General features: G+C 40.2%; 1 protein-coding gene across 1 annotated transcript in view; it reads right to left on the minus strand.

Annotated features, from left to right (window-relative positions):
• Positions 1-5,336: 5,336 nt before the first annotated feature.
• The window catches only part of SLC1A7 (solute carrier family 1 member 7), a 39,201-nt gene continuing 21,085 nt past the window's right edge, over positions 5,337-23,452 (minus strand). The window contains exons 4-11 of the mRNA XM_015870613.2: positions 23,311-23,353; positions 22,464-22,683; positions 20,989-21,088; positions 19,946-20,179; positions 14,492-14,686; positions 11,281-11,415; positions 8,247-8,346; positions 5,337-6,635 (exon numbers count right to left, since the gene is read on the minus strand). Of these exons, the coding sequence (XP_015726099.1) occupies positions 6,399-6,635; positions 8,247-8,346; positions 11,281-11,415; positions 14,492-14,686; positions 19,946-20,179; positions 20,989-21,088; positions 22,464-22,683; positions 23,311-23,353 (1,264 nt within the window). The 3' untranslated portion in view covers positions 5,337-6,398. The remainder of the gene's footprint in view (positions 6,636-8,246; positions 8,347-11,280; positions 11,416-14,491; positions 14,687-19,945; positions 20,180-20,988; positions 21,089-22,463; positions 22,684-23,310; positions 23,354-23,452) is intronic.

Here is a 23,452-nt window from a genome sequence, read left to right on the forward strand (position 1 = left end):
AGGGTATTACATCCTTGGTAGGGAAGTTCAAAGGCAACAATTATGTTTCATGTGGTGGGTCACATTCTGGCTTTCAGCTAGTGTTGTTTGCATACACATACAAGCATATGTTTCATTTCTAAATGAAACGCAGAGACCTGTTTGTGATGAAAGATGACTGCATTTAAAGAAACAGATGTAGAACTCTATATCATAATGGATTAAAACTACTAAATTGGAACCTGAAAAGGAAAACCAAGATCTATCCTGAGCTCTTCTATATTTCCCAATGGCATGGGAAATCTAGGGCTTTGTGAAGACTTTTAGCTGCAAGCACTTCAGCAACAACACTTGCTTGTTCTCGTGCTGAACTGAGTGTTCAGTGCTAGTTTGGATGGCAGCGTGTGGTCCCACAAAAAAGCATTTGTAAGAATACAAATAACTTTTCATAATATCACAAACAAGAGAAGGAAAACAGTCATTCCATTAACCGTATGGTCTGTTCAGTAGTTTTCAGAGGTAGCCAGTATTTGGCCATGTGTCCCAGCTGTTTGTGATCACGTGTAACCCTGCCTGCTTTGCCTCTAGTGTCTGTCCACAAGCAGAGTCTCCATCTCCAGCTGTTGGTACCCTCACCTTGGAGCCAGAAAGGAAAAGAGATTTGATTCAATTGTAGGGGAAAAAGTCATTACACACTCTTCCTCTTCACCTAGCAGTACTCACTATCTTGTCTCTGTGAAGCCTGCTTCATTCCTTCCCCAAATACCAGTAACAGACTGCTGTGTTTTTACTTTTGCAACCTATAAAATGTTTGAAATATTCCGTGTCACAAATCTGCCAAAGGTCTCAGCTGTGCCTAATCCATTCCCATGAATCATCATGTGGGCTATGGAGATGTAACTGTTGCTAGTATATAAATGATGGAATCTGAAGTTTTGTCACCTAGAAAAGTGGCAGTTCCTGTGAATATTCTGAATAGTGATTCTATGATTCCAGGGAGACAGAAGTAATCCAGGGTAACCAGATTTGACCCCTGACTGTTGACATGCTGGCAACTGATTCATCCTTGCTGTGCAACACCCTGATGAATTAAAAAGTATGTTTTCTTTGTTTATAGATGGGAAGCAAGCCCTACATTCTTGTGGTCTTTTGACCATGGATCACATGAGAAGTCTGAGGTAGTGAATAATGACCTCTAAAGCAGTAGTCAGCCTTCCTGTTCTATTTCCCTCTTTCATTTGGGGTTATGTGGAACAAACTCTCTTACAAATTCCTGAAGTACCATTCAGCACGCTCCAAAGCAGTTAGTAGGGGATGGAATTTGAACATCTTTAGCCATTGTAGGCTAAACTGAGATTTAATACATCCATTTCATTTGCAACCCAGCCCTTAGTGAATGGATACATTAAGGTAATCTCTTCTGTGGACTCCTTTCTGAGTGCTGCAAAACCAAGTACTTTTCAGCTGTTATTATTATTGCAAAAATTATTATTTCAAAAAGATGTGCAGTAGCATCCCCTTGGAAAAACCTATGTTGATTTTCTCCCCAGCCAGCTTAGTGAATGGAGAGGAAAACCAGCAATTCCTCATGGCTACTGTCAGTGTAATGGAAGGGAGCTGTCTTGATGTAAAAATGCACCTTGGCTTTCACCAGAGACAGTGACAGGAGTACTCAGCATTGTGCAACATCAAAGAGTTTTCCAGACCCGGTTCAGTTCCCAGGTTACACATTTTGCTTTCACACAGCAACCACCTTCTGTTAGTATTTACTTCATTTTTTGTGGAAAGCACAAGGAAGACTGAGGTCATTTTCAAGGCTGTCCATCTGGCTTGAAGACCTAATTTTCCGACTGCCCAGAAAATATGTCAGATCTGCTCTGCCGTTGTTAAAGAGGAACTAATATTGATGTTGATGTTTGTTGTAGCATTGAAAGAGAGAGCTCATCGAATAGCAATGCTGTAGAGCTACTGTGTTTTTTATGTGCTTTAGAATTGTGTGTGTGTATAGGAAACTGTTAGTCACAGCCTGAACCTCTGATTAACCATCTGAGGCAAGTGATGGGTCAGCTGTGGGGGCACAGGTGAAGGTCATTCAGCTGTGCTCTCAGAAGGGGTGGAGCTTGATTCCACCTCTCCTAGATCCCATTTAAGGGCTGACCACCTCTAAGGCAGCATCTCTTTATGGAGATTGTTCTTGTGTGGAATTTCTACAGTGAACATTAATGCTGGCGAGCATCTTGACTGTGAGTCTTTCCTATATAACCTCTGGCTATCCATCTACTTTACCTTTGTATAATTACAACTGTACAGTATGTAGCATGGAGAGAGACTATACAATTTGTTTCAACTAGCTATTATTTTATTTGTATATTGGGATTTGTATTTAGTACCAATTCAGGTGGTATAAATAAGTTTAGATTCAATTAAGACATCAGTTCCATGAACAGCTGTGTTTGGGTTGGCAACCGTAAGTTCTAGGAGCCAGTGGGATGTGTAAGTGACCTGGCTGGGGCTCCTTCTCCCAGTTCTAATTCTTACACAAGGATTCATTACAGAAACTTGGCACTTTGGGGCTTCCTGGATGTTGGCAGAATCCTCCAAAACCTGCTTTCAGATGTCTTTGATGCTGTAAACCACAATAGTCTGTAGCAAAGTCTTTCTTCTCAGTTGTATCTCCAGAATAATGCAGCTGCAGATGAACCAACTTAAAACTAGTGCCTCTGATTAGTATGTGTTAATTAATTTCCCCAATTGTTTCTTCCATAGCTGTATTTAATACATCATCCTCCTTCTTCTTCTCTCCCTCCAACATGCTCCCCTAGGATGTCACGAGTGTACTTCTAACAGCTAAGTTCCCTTTCCCCTCAGCAGTGGGAGGTAACTTCAAGATGCCATTGAATGCTACCAGTTAAGAAATACGTTCCTCCTATGTGTACCTGAATGTATTTCATGCAGACTTTTGTAATTAGTGATTGATTGATTTTTACATAAATGTTTTGAGTTTGTGAGGGTCACGTGCTTGCTTGTGTGCTCTGACAGTGGGAGAAAGGTATTTACCAACACAAAGCCTGCATTCTAACTCTATGGTCAACAGTTTCATTATCTCTATTGGACTCAAGTGCAATTATAGCTGGGAAATATGAACAGATCTGTACATGCAAATATGCTGTGGAACCTGCTGCTGGCCTAATTGCACTGTGTGTCAAGCTGCTTGACAACAAACACCATGAGATACAGAAAACAACAAACATGCAGGAAAGCTCATAGTAAAAAATACTATAACCTCAGTCTTTGATTCTCTACCTTTAATAGTAGTGTCTTATGTTCTTAACATGGAATGATGCTGCAGTCAAGCTCATGATACACTGAGCTACATATTTATCAGAACGAAGAACTAAAGTACTGTAGCCTGCTAAACTGGCATAATTTTTAGGATAAGTGGAAGGCAAATATTGGTATAAAACCCAAGTTTAAGAGAGAGTTATATAAAACAACATAAAGTAACAATTCATTTCAAAGTTGCAAGGCAAATCTGGACAGTCAGTGAATAGGGTTTGTATGCAGGAGGCTAATTTTAAAAATGGCTTTTTGATTCCATAATAATGTGCCCTTCACACCTGAAACTTCCCGTTCCCTACATGTCAAATAGAGTATAAAGGGGTACAGCTGTGGATTTCAGTATTGTGCAGGGCTTGTGTGCCACAGCCAGCTGCTTCTGTTGCTGATTTATCCATTTGAAGTTCACCCTGTAGAAGTCACACAGTTTCTTTGCACTGGAGCTGGCATGGATGTCTGGAGATGTCTCTGAGTTAAAGGGTGGCACACTGGGTTAGCTGGCTCAGGCAAGCAGGCAAAGGGATTTGCACTTTGCAGTCAGCCAGAAGTTATATGTGGATGGAGAGGAAGGTGGTGGTTGGGCTGGCAGCACTTTCTGCTCTGCAAACCAAGATGCTTTGGCACAGGGTGTAGGCAGACCCATCCAAAATCTCTGAATTTGGAACTAGGTATTTTAAATCTTGGATCTACGCGGTCTTTCTTCATCATTTCTCCCTATTCAGAGTGACTGTAAAGTGACTGTGCTGGTACAGCCAGTGTGCAGAGATCCTGCCCTCTCCACGTGGGCTTACGCTGCTTCATCCCTGTCAGCTTGTTCCTGTCCTTGTGTCACCCCTCCACTAGTGTTGACACAACTGTTTGTTAGGACTGCACTAAAAACATATGTGAACTGGTTTGAATTAAAATTGCTCCTCATCTGCTTATTCATCTGGCTTCCTAACTAGTTGGGTCTGTACAGCTGGGGAGGAGGGGAGGCCTGGGGAAGCAGGTGGGGCTGAGGTCAAAGTAAGATGCTGGCTGGTGCTGCTGCCCACTCAGAGAGCTTCAACCTTCTGAAATCACACATTTTAATGGCATTTTAATGGCACTGCAGAGCAGGTGCATTGCAGGACTTCTTCAGAGCTAATTGTTCTGAATAACATCAGGGTTTTTTTATTCTATGTGTCCTGTGTTTGTTCTTCACTCTAGGATCAATCAGGAGAATAGTTACCATAATTTCTGTTAAAGTTGGACATCTCTTGATTACAGATTAATTGCTTTGTGTACCTGGCAACTCTCTCAGAAGCTCTGAATAATCAAAAAGTGATTATTAAACAACCAGAAGGAGCGACAGCACTGGGATGTGTGGGATGGGTGTTTGTGCAGAATACAAATAGGGCAGATCAGTAGTGGAATTGTATAGGAGACCTCTTGCAAAGTGTCCATATAATAAAAACAACTGTATTAATTATATCACTGTGTTTAAAAAAATCTACAGATCTCCCCATGTGATCAGAAACTGCTGAGTTGTGTTTTGAGATGGATGAAAAAGCAGCAAGTCTCAAAGTCAGGCCTTGTGTAAGCAACAGGGACTTGCACCTCTGGAAATAGGTTGGTTATATTATTATTATATTATTATATAATATTTGTTGGTTCTGGCTTCACTCCAGCCTTCAGAGGTAATGTCTTAGTGTGTAGGAAAGAGTTTTCTGAACAAAGATCCCTCAAAGAAGAGGTGAACATGCACATACCAGGAAAACCATTAATTATGTGCATGAGACATTCCGGCTTCTGGCAAGTGTAGGCATTGTCCTTTTTGACTGGGTTCTTTTTTGCTCTACATGGGAGAAGCATATTAGAATAGCAAGCACGTGTTACCTGAAACTGATACATCCCAAGTAGCTGTGTAATATGCCAACTGTGTTGGTAGGAACAAATATGTAGCCTCTGGATCAACCTCCAGTTTTGTAAAGATCTCCTCACTTCCACTGTTCTTTTTGGCAGAGAAAGAAGGAACTAGTGGTAGAAATGCACAGCCAGCCTGGTTTTGAAACGGCAAGTTTATTAAAAATATTCTCTATCACAAACATAGGAAACATACTCAGCAGATTTTACTGTAACTGATTCAGTAGATTATGCGAAGGGTATAACTTTCAATGTAGTTTGACCACTGAATCATGAAAAACAGCAATCCAGTTTCTCCAGCAGACTCCCCACAAAACCCCAATATTGGTCAGCGTTGTGTTCTAGTTTGAGTTCAGTCTGCCCTTAGGATGAGGTGTACAGTTAAAGAGCTTGAGCTTCAAATTGGTACATATTTACACAGAAGGGCCTATGGGCTGCAGGGGAAGGAAGACACATTAGCACCAGTGCTCATGGATTTGGGCTCACGCTGCCTCAGCCACTGTGTGTACGTGGTACTGACTCTACTGAGGAGTTAGGTTAAAAAAAAGGTTAATAAATCTGGCACTTGGAAGGCAAACTGTGCTCTTCGGTGACTCTGGATTGTGGTGTTACATATCACACTTGAATGCCCGTCTCTGAAAGCTGCCCCTTGGAATTACCTTGCACTTGCTTGTAAAAATGCACTCTTTGCTTCATCTTGGCTTGAGGTGTTGTTTGGTGATACGTACAACATTCTAAGATCAGGAAATCGGTGTGATTTTCTTACTGCTGTTCTAAAACTAAACACGAAGTCTGTAGTTAAGGAATCTTACACAAAATTAGTATCATAAGAGTTTGCAATTACTCAGATTCACAAAAAAGGCTTTGGTTAGAAAATCAAAAGGGGACAAATAAAAAAAGACTTACAAAAAAATGAAGCCGAAGGAGTGTCAAATGCTATATTGGAGTCAAACGAGTGCAGAATAAAACAGCAGCCACCCATGAGTTTTTCAGTATTGGAGTCTTCCACCTAAAGAAGCCAGTGTCTCTTGCAAGCTGTGTGCCTTTCCTGACGTTCACAGCTGGTCCCCTCGCTCCCGTACAAGTAGAGTGGCAAGAATTCCACGTGTTTCTGTTCAAGGCAAAGAGTCCCTCTTCCAGCTGTGAGGTAGAGATGGGTATCAGGTCACTGGGGTATGAGATACCGCTGAGTGTAGCAGTTACACGTTTGTTTCTAGTTCATTTATTTCAATAGTGCAGTGGTCTTTACTGTTGGATTTCTTAGTGTGGTTCTCCACTGGGCTTTCTTCTTGCTCCACTTGTACGGGTACGTGCTGCTCTATCTCTTTCACTGTTTCTGGTCCATGAGGTTCATTCATAGTCTTCACGCAGCCATTTCTCTGGTAAGCCACAACTGGGTGGATGTTGAGAGGTTTAGTCTCACAGATCAATGGCACCTATGTGAAAAGCAGAGAGATTTGGAATACAGCCACTCTATTTTTGCTGTATACAAAAGAAAGGGAATTTTTCCTTTGGAAATTTCTAGTCTGCTTTGCATTCACCAGGATTACCTGAGGCCTCCACAGACTTTCAGGATCTGTTCTTATATACACTAAAACATCTTTGCACCACCTGGACAAAGGAGTCTGTAAGTATGGAAGAATACAAATTCTAGTACAGCTCTAATTTAGCTTATACCCACAGTAATACCTTTTTGCGGTATAAATAGTGTATATAAAGACTAAAATTTCAGGTTTGAGAAATATGGACTCGGTATGCCAAGCTTTGAGTAGTGGTTGCTCTTGAGTGCAATTACAGAAAGCAGGAAGTCATTTGACGTGGCCTTCTGCCTTTCTTCTACCCCTGTGTACCAACACCTGTCTTTTCAGTTTGTCCTATTTCAAAAGACATAACGAGAATTTTATTGAGTGATTCAGATGTTAAATATTTAAGAGTCCTTTAAATCAAACCAGAAGTTCTGATGGGGAAAACAAGACATAAATACTGGAAAAGACGTGGGCTTGCAGCTGACAAAATTTGGCCTTTGGGTATACATTACTAAGTCCACAAATTACTCTGCCAAAACTTATGGCAGACTAATGGTATATTTTAATACAGTTATGGAGTGAGATGCAAAGAAAAATCTCATCACAGATGACTAAATAATCCCTTAGGAGGGATTTTGAGTTCCAATGGCGTTCTAAATTCAGCAATGAAATGTCAGGCCTGCATTATGTACTCCTGGCTCTGTGTCTGATGACACACCTCACCATTAAGTTGTTGTGTTCACTTTTTTTCTAACAAGCCGCACGTGTAGCCCAAGTATTCAGGCCTAATCCTGTCATCAGTAATTACTGCAGGTGCTAAGCGCCTCTGAGGAGAAGACCTTTACAAAACTTGAAAGAGTTGGAATTTTAAATGCATGTTCCAGGCAGGCCTGAGGGTGGGATTTATCAGAAAGACTGTCTGCACAATGGCAAAAATAATGCTGTCAATAGAACTTTGCTATTAGTACTGCTGTTTTTAAGTTCTGTAGGTGAGTAGAATACTCCAGATGACACACAAGTGAAACATGCTTTGTGAATGGCAGTCACTGCAAGGAAACTCTTCTGTATAACCTGTCCTGGTCCTGTGAAAGAAAGCTGGCAAAGATCTGCCATTAGCTGGAATGGTTGGGGGTTGGCACCTCCCAGCATGGTGGGCTCAGGGATTTAGGAATCTCCTTGGCTGAGATCTGTAAGGAGGATTATGAGAAGGCATTCCAGGCATAAGAAAAGACTGAGTGATGCATGCCAAGAAAGAAGGAAAAAAAAGCATGGGAGTAGAGGGAGGCAGGGACAGATGCGGAGGACAGGGAGGTAGATGTGGTGGCTGCTTTTGTTGTTAGCTTACTGTTTGTAAGTAACTCCTCCACCCTACCTGTCCAAGCAGCCTATTGCCCAATTCTGCCCTCTGTCTGAAACACCTTTACATTTTGTTTGGAAACAAATGTGGGCAGCTGAGAGCTTGGCAGGCTCTTTGCTGCAGCACAGCACACACGGTCACACCCTGGCTCGTGGTGTTCTTACCTCATCACCATCCTTGATGAACTCTTTCCGGCAGATGTGGGCCATTATCCCCGCAGCCAGGGCATCTCCCAGGACGTTGATCATTGTTCTAAACCGGTCTCTGGTAAATGACAAAGTTAGGTTAAATTGTTGGCTCTTTGGGTACATGCCCATGCCTTCATCGCTGCAGTATTTATAGCTGAAAGTCAGTTTGGCTGTTTTTACAAGACAACAAGTTCAGCAGTGGTGACTGTGGGTCATATTTACTGGTACAGAGTTTAGAAGCACAGCATGCAGCCTCTTGCTCATTGGCAGTGAAAATGCAAAGCTAATGATGATTATTATGTTGAAAAATAGTGTTTTGTGGCTAATACTTTATCAAGTAGTGCTATTAAACTCTTTCTATCTGTCATAGTTTCCATGGAAGTAAATATGAGATATTTTAGTGCAACCTACATATATGCTGCCCGAGGTAACTCTTCTTCAGCCAGTGCTGCCCAGTCAGACCAAAAGGGTGCTCACCTATGTGCTACTGCTTCCCTTTGCATGCAAACTGTTCCAGCACTGGAAAGTCTTAGCACAGTCTTCATCTGTCTGCTTCTTTATGTTGAGCTCCAGTGCTATGGCCTCATCTGGAGGCTGCTGATTCATTCAATATAAGTAAAGGGCAGCCAGTACCCAGGTCCAAACAGTACCTTGTCCTAGTTATCAAGATCCCAGTCCTACATTCTTAAGCAGTCTTCTCAGCAAGAAGGTAATTGTATAAACAGGAATTACAGAACACAATTAAAAGCAATTCAGAAGATTGCTAAATAACTAAACTCACAATCTAGGCAGGGAGCGACCACTTACAAACTTAAATCCTGTTCATTTCTGAAAAAAAGCCATGGTTTCCATGGCACCTCTGGCTCCTAAAGATCCTTCATTTTCAATTACTTTTTTTTTTTTCCAATTTCACTTTTTACATTTGACAGTACTGTGTATACAAACAGTTTCACTATCTTCCATTTATTTATTTATGGAATCGGTTCTTCCCTGTTTTACATCTTTTACCCACCAACATCTCAAAAATATTGACTGTAAATACACAAGAATAAGTGGTTGCCATAGACGAGTGCTTCACTTGAAACTGCTTGGAATCTATTAGTTAAAACTGGTGGGATTTCAAATAGATGATATAGTCTTTAAGGCTGAAATATATCACATTTTTCCAAGAAAAACATTCACATCTGAAAGCTGTGTCAAATTGGTAACTTAGTTTATAAATGTGGGTTATAAAATGGAGGCTTAGAAATCTCCAGATGTTTGGCTTTTTAAAGGTGGTGACAGTCCAATATCAACAATGCCCAGGTTTCTGATCCTGTAACTTAATATAGAAAAGAAATTGAAACTGTGTGCTGGTGTTTTTTTCTCCATGTATTTTAGGCATGTCATCTATGCATGCAAATGTTTGTGCAGTTGCTTGCCTAACTAGAAGAAAGAGATCTTGAATGAAATGTTATTTTCCTGTGCTGTTATTCAAATCATACATGCAAGTGCAAGTAATTTCATCAGATTTCAGTGCCTACACCTAAATGTGTTTATTGAATTAGGATCCACTGCTAAAGTTGTTTGCTGACTCCATTTTTCTGCTACCTGTTGTTCTGAGTTTGGGTATTGCCTTGAGGACAATCACATTTAGTTAAGCAGGGAAAAATGTTACAGCATAAACTGGGAGATGTTCCTGTTACACATGGGCTTCTTCTTGGTTGACCATCAGATTTGCATTCATGGAAGGGTGCTCTGGAATGTTAATTTTGGACTGCGCAAAGAGCTGTGATGGAGAAGAAGTTGTATGAGCAGAGCTCCAAAGTTTATACTCTGTATTGGTCTCTGATTAGGATCTGCTCTGAAGACAGATTGTTTTTGAGGAAACATAGCACCATACTGAAACTCTTAAGGAAATGGATTGCATGGCACATTGTTGGACCAATCCCGCTCCATGTTCCTGTCTGCACAGATGTCTGCACCACATGTGAGTAGAATCACATCACACACCACTGAAATTTCTCTATTAAGAGGCCAAACACTTGCAGCAAGTGTTGCAGTGGTATCTGAGATTTATTGGAAATTATAATTAAAGGTGCAAAACTTTTACCTCGAATTCAATAAATGAGCTGAGAAACATTTCAATTTTCTTCTTTTGTCTCCAGGCACCAGCAAAGGTATGTAGTTCACTTACATGTTATGTCTACCTTCATGAGTTGTAATACCTTCAGTGCATTGTAATGGGTATTTCAGTCTTGTGAGACCATCTGATCTGATCTTTAAGCATTCTTTGTACTCTAGAGCTTCCAAAGCTAATATTGAAAATATTCATCATGTCAACCACGTTGACACTTTGCATCTGCAGGCTCTTGAAACCAAGTGTTGAAATACTGAAATACACTTTGTATATGAAAGGTCATCCACAAAAGACAGAAAATTGAGTCTGTTCCTTGCTCACTTTTTAACAGCATCTGGAACTATAGCCCGAGTGAGTTTTTTTGTCTGTTGTTTTGAGATGTTTTGTAAAACATAAAGCATAATTCCCATATACACTGGAAGACTTATTGGAAAAACAAAGAAATGCTGATGTTGCAAGAGCTGGGTGAAAACTGAGCAATATGGAGGGAAAAGGGTTTTGCAATACAGCTTAAAATGCTTTGTGAGTTTTGTTGTGCTCCTATAACTATGGAGTTTCAATGATTAGTGGTAGAAAGGCTGCTTTATAAAATCTGAACAGCCACTCCCACACTTAAGTGCTCCCAGCAGATGCTATTTTGCCTTCACATGAGAATATTCCTGATATTTGTAAAATAAAGTGTGCCACAGAATATCCATACAACACAATTCTCATGATTTCACATGAGAAAAAAATTCACATTTTTTTCACATTTACTAGGAGTGTTGGCTCCTCACCTTGCTTAAAGTATGTACTGCCCATTCCTTTGAGGTATATAAACACCTTTGGGGAACATTTGGCTTTTTAGCAATGTTGCCACACTGGAGACCTCAGATGCTTAATGTTACTTACAGTGCCCAGTCAACAGCAATGATCAGTGTGATGTCATCTGTTGGGAGTCCGACTGAGGTCAGGACAATGACCATTGTCACCAGGCCAGCCTGGGGGATACCAGCAGCTCCTATGCTGGCAGCTGTCGCTGTGATGCTTTAACAAAGAGAGAAAGGAGTAAGCTTTACCAGTGATGGATTGCTCTGCAAGAACCAAACCATGTTTCTACAGGAGCTTTCATAAACCAGTCCTTATTATACTAGTCACATGCTGATATTAGTTGTACAGAAGATAGCTCAAAGAACAAGGAGAAGACAAACCTTTTCTATTTAGCACTGCGCAGTGCTAAATTCTGACCCTCTAGCTTTGCAGCCCTTCCTTTGGTAAGCAAGTTCTGTGTTCTCCCTTAACCTCACAGGTGAGAAGAAAGGAGGCTGCTGGGCTGTGGCTTTTCTGAGTGATGTCAGATCTGGTGGGTCATGTCACAAGCAATGAGCCTGCCAGTACTGTTCCCCATGGCTTCAGCCTCAGCAGCAGAGCTCTCTGCAGACTTCTCTGAGTCATCACTCGTGGCTCCTGTGCCAGGCAAATCCTGTGCTGGCGGTAGGGAAGGCCTTTTACGTCAGTCCATCACACAGAAGTTAGGCCAAGGGTAAAGAGGCTGGGCCAAGGATGAAGCTTGCGTAGCACGTGGCTTTGCATACTTGGATCTAAATGTGAAGCAAGCACATATGTGACAGTACCTCTTCAGTTTCAGGAAAGTATTTTTACTTGACCTTCATGCCATTTTTCCAGCCAGGCCAGCAGAAATGAATGGGAGACCAGAGCAAGAGTGGACCTGGAGGGCCTGACCTTTTCTTCATAATGCTATCTTTAGAGGATGGATTTCATTCTTTTTTCCGGGAGCAAAAGTGATTGTATATATTCATTCCTTCCTATATGGCCACTTCCAAGAACAAGATCATCCAGCAGAGAGACAAAAAATGAGTTTTGACTATTGTAAACAGATGACATAAAGTATATATGGTGATATATATATATATATGGTGATAATCCACTGCGTTCATTGATCCAGAATTTCAGAGCTTTTGGCAAGCACCTCGTCAGCCTTCTCTGATGGAAAATGAGTGTAACAGTATTCACCCATATGGAAACGGAGACAGGGAGACATCCAGTATCATGCTCACAACCGTATAGTGTACCAGTAGAGCAGCATGAATATTTGTAACTAGAGCTCTTCCCTGAAAGAAATACATTTGTGTGTGGGTGGGATGGGGGAAGAGTGAGATTTCAAACTGAATTTTGAAAAACTTAGCATCTTAATAGCATTTTAATAGGCATAGTATAGATAGGGAGGAAGGTACTAGAGCTCAGTATTTGTATAAGAGATAAGTATAATGAACATTAATAATGAAAAGTGCTCTAAATTTACTTGCTAATTAGAACTGCCTCTGCCTTCCAGGTCAGTTCAGGCAAGAATGTCTTGTGATAGGGAGCAAAAATAAGAATGCTTATCCAACATTGTACATGCAAGCTCATTTGCTTCTCCACTGTATTTTGATCTTAATGTAGATGTTTTTTCCATTAATTGGCTCAGTTGATAGGAATATGATCTTTAGTCTCCTTTTCTGCCACGTCTAGGTTTGTATAATCACACTGATATGAACTGCCATCCTGGATTTTACAAACTGTGACAGAGTCGGCTGATCATTTTGCTAACATTTTTCAAAAAATTATCCTGGCATCCAGTATTTGAATTTCAACTCTGCACCTTCCAGAATATCTGGATTTAGGGAAGGTTTGTCCCATAGTTAGAACTGGGCTTCAGATATTCTTTAGGTACTGAATCCACTGTGAAATCCTATTTTCCCTTCTTTTGTAACCCAGCTTTTTAATTTCTTTCCATTTTTGGGGTAGATTTTTCTAGTCTTAATTTGTATTTTCCTTCTACTGTCTTCACATTTTTTTTTGGTTGTTACACACTAGCACTTAATATAGGCAGAGGAAAAAAAAAAGTCAAACGAGGGTTCTGCTAACTGAGAGTTAGAATTTACCTTCTTCCCATTTACTATCACCCTCCTTCTTCATTTTTAAAATCACTGTTCTCTGCTTCAAGGTATACGTAATGTCCACCCATACTCTGAGCCATATTTTGGCTCCAAAAAACATTCCCAAATTCAAAATCACAAAAGACCAAATGTTAGTACAGGAGAATTCCAGTAATTTTTAGTGAGAGGGAGAGACAACTCAAAGCAAGGGCTCACACGGGCACAACTATTTTCTTCTGCTTCTACTGTAAGCAGATCTTGCCAGATGTCCATCAGTGAGCCCTTTCACAACTTCTTCCCTTTGGTCATGAAGCTTTTTAAGTCCAGCACAGGATGGACAAGGCCCAGCAGAGGAAACAGGGCAGTGATGAGGTCACCGGGTGGGTAATTAAGCTGATCTCAAATGTGTTGGATGAGGCTCTGACTATGAAGAGTGTTTTTCTAATCATTTGTTCCTTGCTGGAAACCTGCAAGTTTCGGTCCCTGAGGGATTCTTTGGAAGTCACTGGAGTTACTCTGGCAATAACTGTTCAGCTGGATCTTTTCTTTTGGATCCATTACTGACCTTTCAAGGACAGAGTATGCAGCTATAGCACACTCTACCACCATGGTTATTCATGAAGGCTTCTGCTTTGACAAACAGCAGAGAAGGCATCTAAAAAATATATGAGTGCTGTGATGTCTTGATGAAAACCTGCCCTGAAGCTTCTGCCCAGAGAACCTTCCTTCTCTGGCCCCACTCTCCCAGGTCTTGACAGAGCTTCCTAACACCCGTTATTCCCTGTAACTTCTTTTTTAAACAGCTTCGTCTTATGCAAAGATACAAACTAAAGTGAAAACTATTCTGAAGTTTAAAACAATATTTTCAACAGCGACAATAATAGTAAAAGGAACCAATTTCAGTAAATGAACAAGGGTGTGCCTAAAGGTAAAAACTAGATAAATACTCTCGATCCTGCTATTTGCTGATGTCAACGTGCTTCTTTTAAATGGTACCAGTACAATTTCCCCTTTTACACTCCCTGATCTCTGCATTACTTAAAAAGAACTGTCCTATGAGAAACAAGGGCTTCAATAATTGCGAACCTGAGTTTTGTCCTGAACCTTTCTAGGTACAAGAATCGTAAGAACATCATGCTCAACTAGACAAGCAAATCTGGGTGTATGGAATTTGAGGTTTATACCTTATAGTAATAATCTGCCCAAAATCCAGCTCATAGTTGTTTACTTGTGCAATGAAGATGGCAGCCACTGCTTCGTAGAGTGCTGTTCCATCCATGTTGATGGTGGCTCCTACAGGCAGCACGAACCTTGCAATCCTCCTGTCCACATGGTTGTTTTCCAGCAAGCACTTGAATGTGATAGGCAGCGTGGCTGAACTGCAACACAGCGGACAGAAATACACCAAAACTATTATTCTTTCTTTCTGGGGAACAGAATGAACTGTAGAAAACCTTCTCCAGGAAGGGTAAATTCTGCACTGAGCACTGCTTCGTATTCCTTGGTCTGCACAAGTGACTCACTTGCCCTGTAATTCATTTGCTTGAGTACTGGGGGATGAATGCAGTTGCACATACACATGCTAGAGTTATCTGCAAATTCTGCTTTCTAAAAAATTAAAATGTAATTCTCTTTTTCCCTCTTTCTGAAGAAAAGGAACAGCAATCCTGCAGAGGTTGTGCTGTACACTCAAATACAAGATAGAGGAAATAACCCTGCAGCTTATTATTAAAACCTTTGAAAACTAATGTGCATTGATTTTTTTTTGAAGTTCCCTTCTAGGTCTTCTGAAATAGCCATTTTTGAGCAGCAAGAGTAGGCACAGACCAAGGAAAGTACAAACTAAGAAAGGCTCTTAACTCATGGCAAGGAAATGCTGCGTAAATACTTTAAAGTTACTTCTTAAAAGAGATAAATAATCTGAGCTCTTGAGAGCTACTTGCCCCTGGCAGTGAAACAGTGGTGTGTTCCCACCAGTAGGCACAGCCTGAACTGCTGAGTCACTCTGTTCTGAGTCTCACTCACATCAATGGCCAATGTGTCTCACAATGGCCATTATCCATCCTTCAGGGATGGATTCATCACATACAACACACATTTGAATGACAAATTCTTTCTCAGTCATTACATGTGACATACAAAGTCAGGAGAGGTTCTGAAAGCCCTACTGTCATAACTGCAAAGTTTCAGGAATGCATTAGCAAAATGTTCCATGAGTAGGAGCTGTCATGTTGTATTTGTGCAAGCTGTTGTTTGAGGAAAAGCACAGTTAGTGTTTGGAAAGGAAAAGTAGCTTCCTGCAACAGAAATGCAGAAAGACCAAGAAAGGTCTATGGCAGGATGCTTTCAGTGCAATCTCTCTGTTTTCCCTAGACTTATCATGCCTGACTGGTGAATGATTTACTACAGTCACTGCCACGAAAATCTAGGCCAAAGAAACTCACTAGATGTGTAAATAAACAGAAAAGATGAGGAATCAAAAAATCTGATTACCTCTATGAACAGGGTTATGTTTAACTTTTCCATACTGGCAGCCCTAATACTTTATCAATATTTACTTTGAAAATCAAACAGAGCAAAGCATAACACCTCAAACTACACGCTAGATGTCATTTCTCTCTTGGGCATGAGTCTGCTTTTCTTTTTTTTCCTTTTTTTTTTTTTCATATTCATTTGTGAATGGCTGAATTTTTCTCTGCCTCAGTTACCATAAACTATTTCTAAATTAAGCAGTAATGCAGGTAACAAGACAGAAAATGCTGGTTTCCTAACACAGTCAGCTATTGCATACTGTCTCACTCAAACTCAGATCTCAGAGGTAGCAGAGTGTCTGTCCTCACTATTGCTACTGAAAGAATATCCCATATTTAAGGGTTTGGCTCTGGTTAATTACAAGTAGTAGGAAAGAAAAGATTTCTACTATCATTTTTGAGTCATACGGTCATACATGATTTCAATGGCTGAAAAAAAAAAGTTAATAAAAATACACTAATTTACCTATCCAGTTAAATTAAGTGAAGTCTGAGTTCCTGAAAGCAGCTTTATTGAGTAGTAAACAGAGGGACAGACCTATGAATGCCTGACATGTAACATTTATTTGGAGGAAGCACTGATCTTAATCTGCTCAGTCTTTTAGAACTTCCCTAAAGCTTTCAGCTCAGAGAACTGTCTTCTCCCCATGCTAACTCTAACAATTAAAAATACATTTTTTGAGTCTTATCTCAATTTTATTTTGGATAAAATGCTGCAGCTGCAGGGACTGAACATAAGCTAATGCTGGATCAGGCCAAGCTCTTAGTGGTGTGAGGCACAAAGACAGCTAGTCACTGTGGAAGAACAGCTGTTCAGCCTGCTCTGTTTATCTTATCATTCAAATGCATTTTGATATTTGCTCCAAAAAATCAACAAACTGATCTCATCTCTCCCTTTTGCTAAATCTGCCTTTAATTTACACTGTGCAATAGCCAAGATCTGAGTGTTTCATAAGCAGCAAAACCCTTGAACAAGTCATATTTTATTGTTTGTCTTCAGAGAAGATGAAAATTGCTTCTTTTGATGGGATGTACCACTGAGAAGATGCTGATTTAATTCATTAATGGTATGGAAAGATGACCTAGAAAAATAAAACTCCCTCATAGCATTGGAATGAGGAAAGCTAAAAACGAGGAATTTTCGTCTGTGGGCCAAATACTGCTTTTTAATACAGAGGTAACAAGACAGGGTTAATGTGGGGGGAAGAAAGCAGCAGGACCAAAATTAATGGCTATGCAGAAACTTTCACTGAAGGGAACATGGTTTGAAATAATGTGCAGATCCAATGAAATCATTGCCATGAGATGACTGTTAAGTTGCTCTCAGGTTCCCTTGTGTTACATTCTTGGGTTTTGCACATGGTGCTGTTTTTCCCTCATGCAGTTTGACTTTCAGCTTAAAAAGAAAGCTTTCCACAGGTGCAGACTAACTGGAATGAGTATCAGAACACTGATTTGTGGTTTTCTTTCTATCTTTAGATATAGACATGAGCTGACAAAGAAACATCTGCAAGAAACCCATCAGTATACTTAAAACCAGCTCTTTGTTCTCCTCTTAGATGATCTGAAAATCCAATACTCACATGATGAGTGTTATATAATGCCCCTGTGGCAAGTATTATTTAACTGAATACAGATGTGTTGACTATTGGGAGAAGCAGCTCTCCTGTCCAGACCCAATTATTTGTGCATTTGTGCATGTTCTTTTGGCAAAAGCTCAGTTATGTGCAGTATCCATTCCTAAGTAATGAAGGTGAAAAGTTCAGCCATCTCTAGACAAGACAATGCTATTTGAGAAGCAAAACATTAAAACCCATGTTGGGCCTATACGGATTTACAATATATACACAGTGGTAAGAAGAGGAAAAAATTAAATTAATCAAAAGTGTCTGAGCCTCAAACATGGAATTTCAGAGTCATTCCTTGGGGCTCACTTTAACTTTGGTGGTAGCTTCTTCCAGTAGAGATAGTAAATCCCTTCTGGTAGCAAGTCCTGCTGGTGGCTGCTGACAGCCTGAGCTGCTGGCTGCTGCCAGAGCTTCTCCCAAACTTTGAAGCTCTGTCTGGTGCCTGCTAAGTACTTCACACTGGCTTTTCTGGGGACTTCCCCTGGAGCTGAGCTCCTAAATGGATATGGGGGGTTCCATGTGATTGAACGCTGCCTAAATGTGAAGCTTTAATGATGACTATGATATGGAAGTCTTTTAGAAAGGCCAGCTTACACTGACTAGAGGGCATGCATGTTCTTACCTTATACAACTGCAAACAATCAAGAGAAAACATAACTGATCTAAAAATCACCAAACCAACTTTGACTTTCTCCAAGTTGTACTCATGTAGAACAAGGGAATCAAAACTCTGCAAAGCTCTGTAGATTGAGTTGTGTATTTTGGTTACTATATCACATCTGACTTTTTGTTTTATCACTATGACTAACACTCATAGCATTGGAACACTTCTAGCTTTGAGATATACCATAACCAACCTTGACGTGAATATATTATAAACTGCAAAGAAAGCACTTTAACTAGTTTTCACTAAACTATACTTGATAATGGAATCTGTTGTGGTGAAAAAGTGAGTTGACTAAAGCAGGAAAAAAAAAGGACAAACTCTTCTATATTTGATAAAGAAGGAACAAAGTTTTCTCTTTTTATTCCCCAATAACGGAAAAATTCAGATTAGATTTTTAGAGGATTTTTTTTTTTCCTAGAAAAAATATCTTTATTTCCTTATTCCTTTCTATAAAGAGAGAGTTAATGAAATAGCACAGAGAAAAAGCCTGGGTTTCCAGCAATACAGCACCTTCAGAAATAGAACTCCAAGAACTCCTAGAGGAGTAGGGCAGATAGTCAAGTGTGTCAAATGTGATAGTAAGCAGCCTTTTCCAACAATAACATCTTTGAGTGTAAAATTAACATCTTACTTGAACGTAGGGATGTGACAACATCGCAAACTTCAAGCTTTTTATGCTCTAATAAAACAGCCTGCCTTAATTATATAACCCTAATTAGAGTTTAAAACGCCACCCAGCACATAATTTATTCTTGACTTTGTGTTACTCAGTATGATGCTCTTTATAGGTCAGTTTGGTGCAAACTATTAAAATATGAAAGCACTCTGTAAAGTGACACATACAATACATTACAACTGCGCTGAAATAATCACTCCCTTCTCTCCTTTCTTTTAATGCCTATACATTCATTCTGCTCTGCTTACTCTTGCCTTAATGTAAGTATATTTATGAGAGAAACAACCATCTGCATATGTGCTTCCTCTCCCGCATTACCTTGTTGGTCCTTATTGGAACTATAAGGAAATAATGAGCCTAATCAGGTCAATGGGGTAGGGATGAATGTTTTAGGCTCTTTTCCTAAGTCTGGCACTACTTCAGTTTTCTCTTTTGCACTGTCCCTTGAATACCTTGTACTGTTACTAATAAAAGCCACTTGTACCATGTACTGATAGGTACAGCTGCTCTTATTACTTCAGAGTAACAAGTCTCCAGCCGCAGATATGACAAGGCTGTCTTTTTGTTATATCAACTATGTGGAAATGTGATTTCTGTCGGCCTTCTTGTCTCGTGCTCCATGATGGTCAATTCCAGGCCTTTCAAGGACTGGTGCTCTTTTTCTTAACCAGTTCATGAGCTGTTTCCCATTTCACTGCTCAGCTATGGTTAAAGCTTATTGGACGCTTTCCCTAAAAGGAATGTAAAAAATATTGTTCCTCAAGAACAGCTGTATATTTTTTCACTGCTGGACAATAGCTTGCAACCACAGTCTTTTCTTAATGTACCCAAACCCAAAGACTAAGATGAGTATAAAGTGTAAAATGCTTCCATATGACTGAACTAGGAGGCTATCCACCAATTCCAAAGGTGTATTCTGGACAAAGTGTGTCCCTCAATATAATTTAACTTTGTAGAAACACAAAATTTGTTTTCACAGAAAAATACCCTTATTACCTTTCTAGTCCTCTAAGAAAAAACATTTTTGTCTAATATTTTTTCAAGTGAGGGAAAATAACGTAACAAACGCCACTGTCAAATGGCTTCCATTCATAACTGGCAAATGTTGACAGACACACACTGCAGCTAGATAATACCTGGAGGAGGTGGCCAGAGCAATAAGCAAGGCTTGAAGAATCCCTCTGATAAAGACAATAGGATTCTTCTTGGTGATAAAGAAGTACATCATTGGCAGAATGAACAGCCCGTGCACAACCAGACCACACACTACAGTAATGGCGTAAAACCCCAGTTTCTTCCCAATGGCTGAAGGGTCATCCATCTCTAAGATTTTACCAGCAATTAGGAACACGATTCCAAATGGAAAGTACCTGAGAAAAAGAAATACAGTCATTCACAGGAGATAGTTCACTTCCACCAACAGCGTGAGGGGGAAACTCCTGTTTTTCAGAGTAGTAAGAGCACCCACCCACAAGTGACGCAGCTGCACTCTGTTGTGTCAGATCAGATGTGCCTGTCCCACAACTGAGGAGCAGGCTCGAAGCACCACTCCTGCTGTTCCTTTACCTGGGGTAACATTGCTGATCAGGAGTGAACTTAAAATATTATTTCAGAAAAAGGCTCTGACTTTGTAGCTTAAGGTAGGTAATTTTCTTGGCAACTAGGGAATGAGTCCCAGGCTCTGCTGTGCTGTTCATACTGATGTGACAGTTGGAAACTATTAAGTAGATGCTAATGCAGTCTTTGAGAGACATAAGCGAATTACCAGTATGCATTAGACATGTTCTTGGGCTGCCTGGGCAGAAGACTTCTGAACTGTGGTGTCACTGTGGAGACTGCTGAGCTAGCAGGACGTACACTGGCTGCAGTACAGATCCTGATGGCCCATTAGTTTAACCAAGCTGAAACCAGGTGAGAATTTCTGTGGGGCTGTGCTACAAGGTATGGGAGTACCAGCCTGAGGTGCTCCCATGTGTGGGCTGGATGTATTAGAATCCACCCACCCACCCAGCTACACTGTGCTGAGTGATTTATGGGGTGCCTATGTTAAAGTGACAGGCCATTCCCACAAAACCAAGGGTTGTTCACTCTCATTTATTTCCCTCAAAACAGGTTTATACCATTTCTGTCAACATTTTTTTACTCTTAAAAAAAAAAGCTTACTAAAACTGTTACTTACCAAACAGCAACTGCCACTATCTTCATGACGGATTCATTTAAACACTGACAAAAGCTGACCAAAGGAACACCGCTGTTTCCCATTCTTCCCAACATTATACCTGCAAATGCAGACATTTGTGTGCATCTCATAAGACATCTCATGTGCCTTCACACAAATCCCCAGACCTTTCTCTCCCTACTATAACTCAAGGTAAACTAAATGGGACACGGCTGGATGAATATAGATCTTTGTGCAGTAGGAATAGAGAATATATCTGAAAATCTCACCTGACACAGACACAGAGCACTGGGGAGCCAAGGCACAGCCATTTTCTTTGGCTCCCTACAGGGCTCTGTTACCCACTTGACATGTTTGAGGTCTGTTTGTAGCTACTACAGCCAGGACCAACCCAGCAGCTGGGGCTGTCGTGTACGTGGCAGTAGAGGCAGTACATCCTGTGCATCAGCCAGGAGGAAGCCAGCTCTCAGCTTCCATCTCTTGATTCCTGTGCCAGCAAGAGTTAGGGCATGGTAACAGTAATACATTCAGCTCTGTGAAGACAATGAATGGTTTTCTACGAAGTCCTTGATTCTAATAAGAACATGTAATTAATTTATTCATGTCCAATAATTCTTGGCTGGAATATTGGTTGTTGTGACACTGTACTTTGGGAATTGGCTATAAGATATAACAAAATGACGGACAGCCAATTTCCAGCAGTGCTGCATATGGAATACCACATACTGGAGAAATTAAAAAGAGAGACAAATCTGCTAATTCTGAACTTCATTTTTGACCCCTTGTGCTTGAAGGAACTGTAATATAATAAATGCTGTTAAAGATGTTTTATGGAACAACCACAGTAAGTTTGAAGAAGAAATTAGACAGCAGATAAAGAAAACTGTATCAGCTTTTTCCTGTAATAATCATCAGAACATAACCTTTGTCATTGGTAAGTAGGGCATATTAAGGGAGTGGTTAAAGTCCCTCTTCCTAACTCACAAAGATAATATAACACACGTGGCACCAGTGTTTCTCCAGCAAGTGAAACTGAATAAATCAGCTAGAGAGAAGCTCTTACAGTTCCCTGAGATAAGCTATTAGATGGTATATAAGCATTGCACAACGAAAAAATTAAAATAATGAAGTTTCAACAAAGACAGGATCCACAGATTTAAAGCTGATTAAACAATATTCCTGTGAAACTCACCCATCATATCTCTGAGGCTTATTATCTGAACTGTGCTCTTAGACAGGGAAGTGATAGTTATATTTTACACTAATAATGTAATAAAATGTGATTAAGAATGGATAAGAAGGACAGGGCAGACTCCAAGGCAAAAAACAATTTACTGCTTGCTGAGGAGAATATTAGTGAAGGACCTTGTCTGGAAGTAGGTTATTCTTATTCAAGAAACCCAACAGCCCAACCTTTATGTTTATCTTTTAAATGGATACTTGGATTACTGCAAACCAACATGTCTGAAACCTACCCATTGTTGCAGAGAATATCACGATCCCTAGCACATTCATGCCATCGCTAGTGCCTGGTTCTGATTTGTAAATCACTTCAGGTGGAGGAGTGATGTCCAAGGCAAAATTCTGGACATTGGATCCATTCTCATCTTGGACTCCATATATTATAATGCGATGAGTTGTGCTTTCAGATGATGCTTTGTTAGCTTTAATGATGGGAATACTCTTAGTGCGATACTGAAAGAAAACAAAGGATTTTTTTTTACTATAATATCCCAGAAGAAATTAATAGTTAAAATGAGACTTCATAAGTTCTTTGTTAAACAAGGCTGCCTGATAGGGGGAACAGCATGAAAAGAATATCAGCTCCTGACCCTATGTGTAGAAAATGTTGTGTGACTGACTGACATAGCCTGAGCACTTGCTGTACTTGTGATACTCTGGTTTGATCCTCAAAAGAGTTTGAAGTTTGTAAAACAGCTAGTTACCTGATATCTCAAAGCAAAGCTTAGAATGCTATGCTATAGCAACAATGTAAAATCCTGAAGGTTTCTCTTGATAAAGAAATGGCAAAAGAATGTATCCATGGCATAACCCGACACAGCTTTGCTCCCCATGGGAGCTCCAGGTGGGATCTGTACTGGACTCTTAAAATAATTTTGACCTACCAGCTGCAGTCAGGCTGCAAGACTGCTGAGGCTAATGGAAATGAACTCATTAATTCTTAAATGCTCAAGTTACTTGTAATATCTGAAGTAATACACAGTATCTACATCTGGATTCTGTTTTGTGAAGACATACCATGGGCATCTTTCTATGATGCTGGCCCACCTTTTCAGTGGTAAAAGAACAACAGCCACTTACCTGCTTGAATGTGGCTTCAACAAGGTTGGCTGGAAACATGTTCCTAGAAATGAACAAATAAAATCAATTCTGTGGGACTGAATGCAATTTCTGTTTACTCAGTCTCAGGTCTATGAGATATAAGTTGTTTACCCTTAACAAG

This window comes from Coturnix japonica, chromosome 8 (genome assembly GCF_001577835.2).
Source record: "Coturnix japonica isolate 7356 chromosome 8, Coturnix japonica 2.1, whole genome shotgun sequence".
Taxonomy (NCBI): Eukaryota; Metazoa; Chordata; class Aves; order Galliformes; family Phasianidae; genus Coturnix; species Coturnix japonica.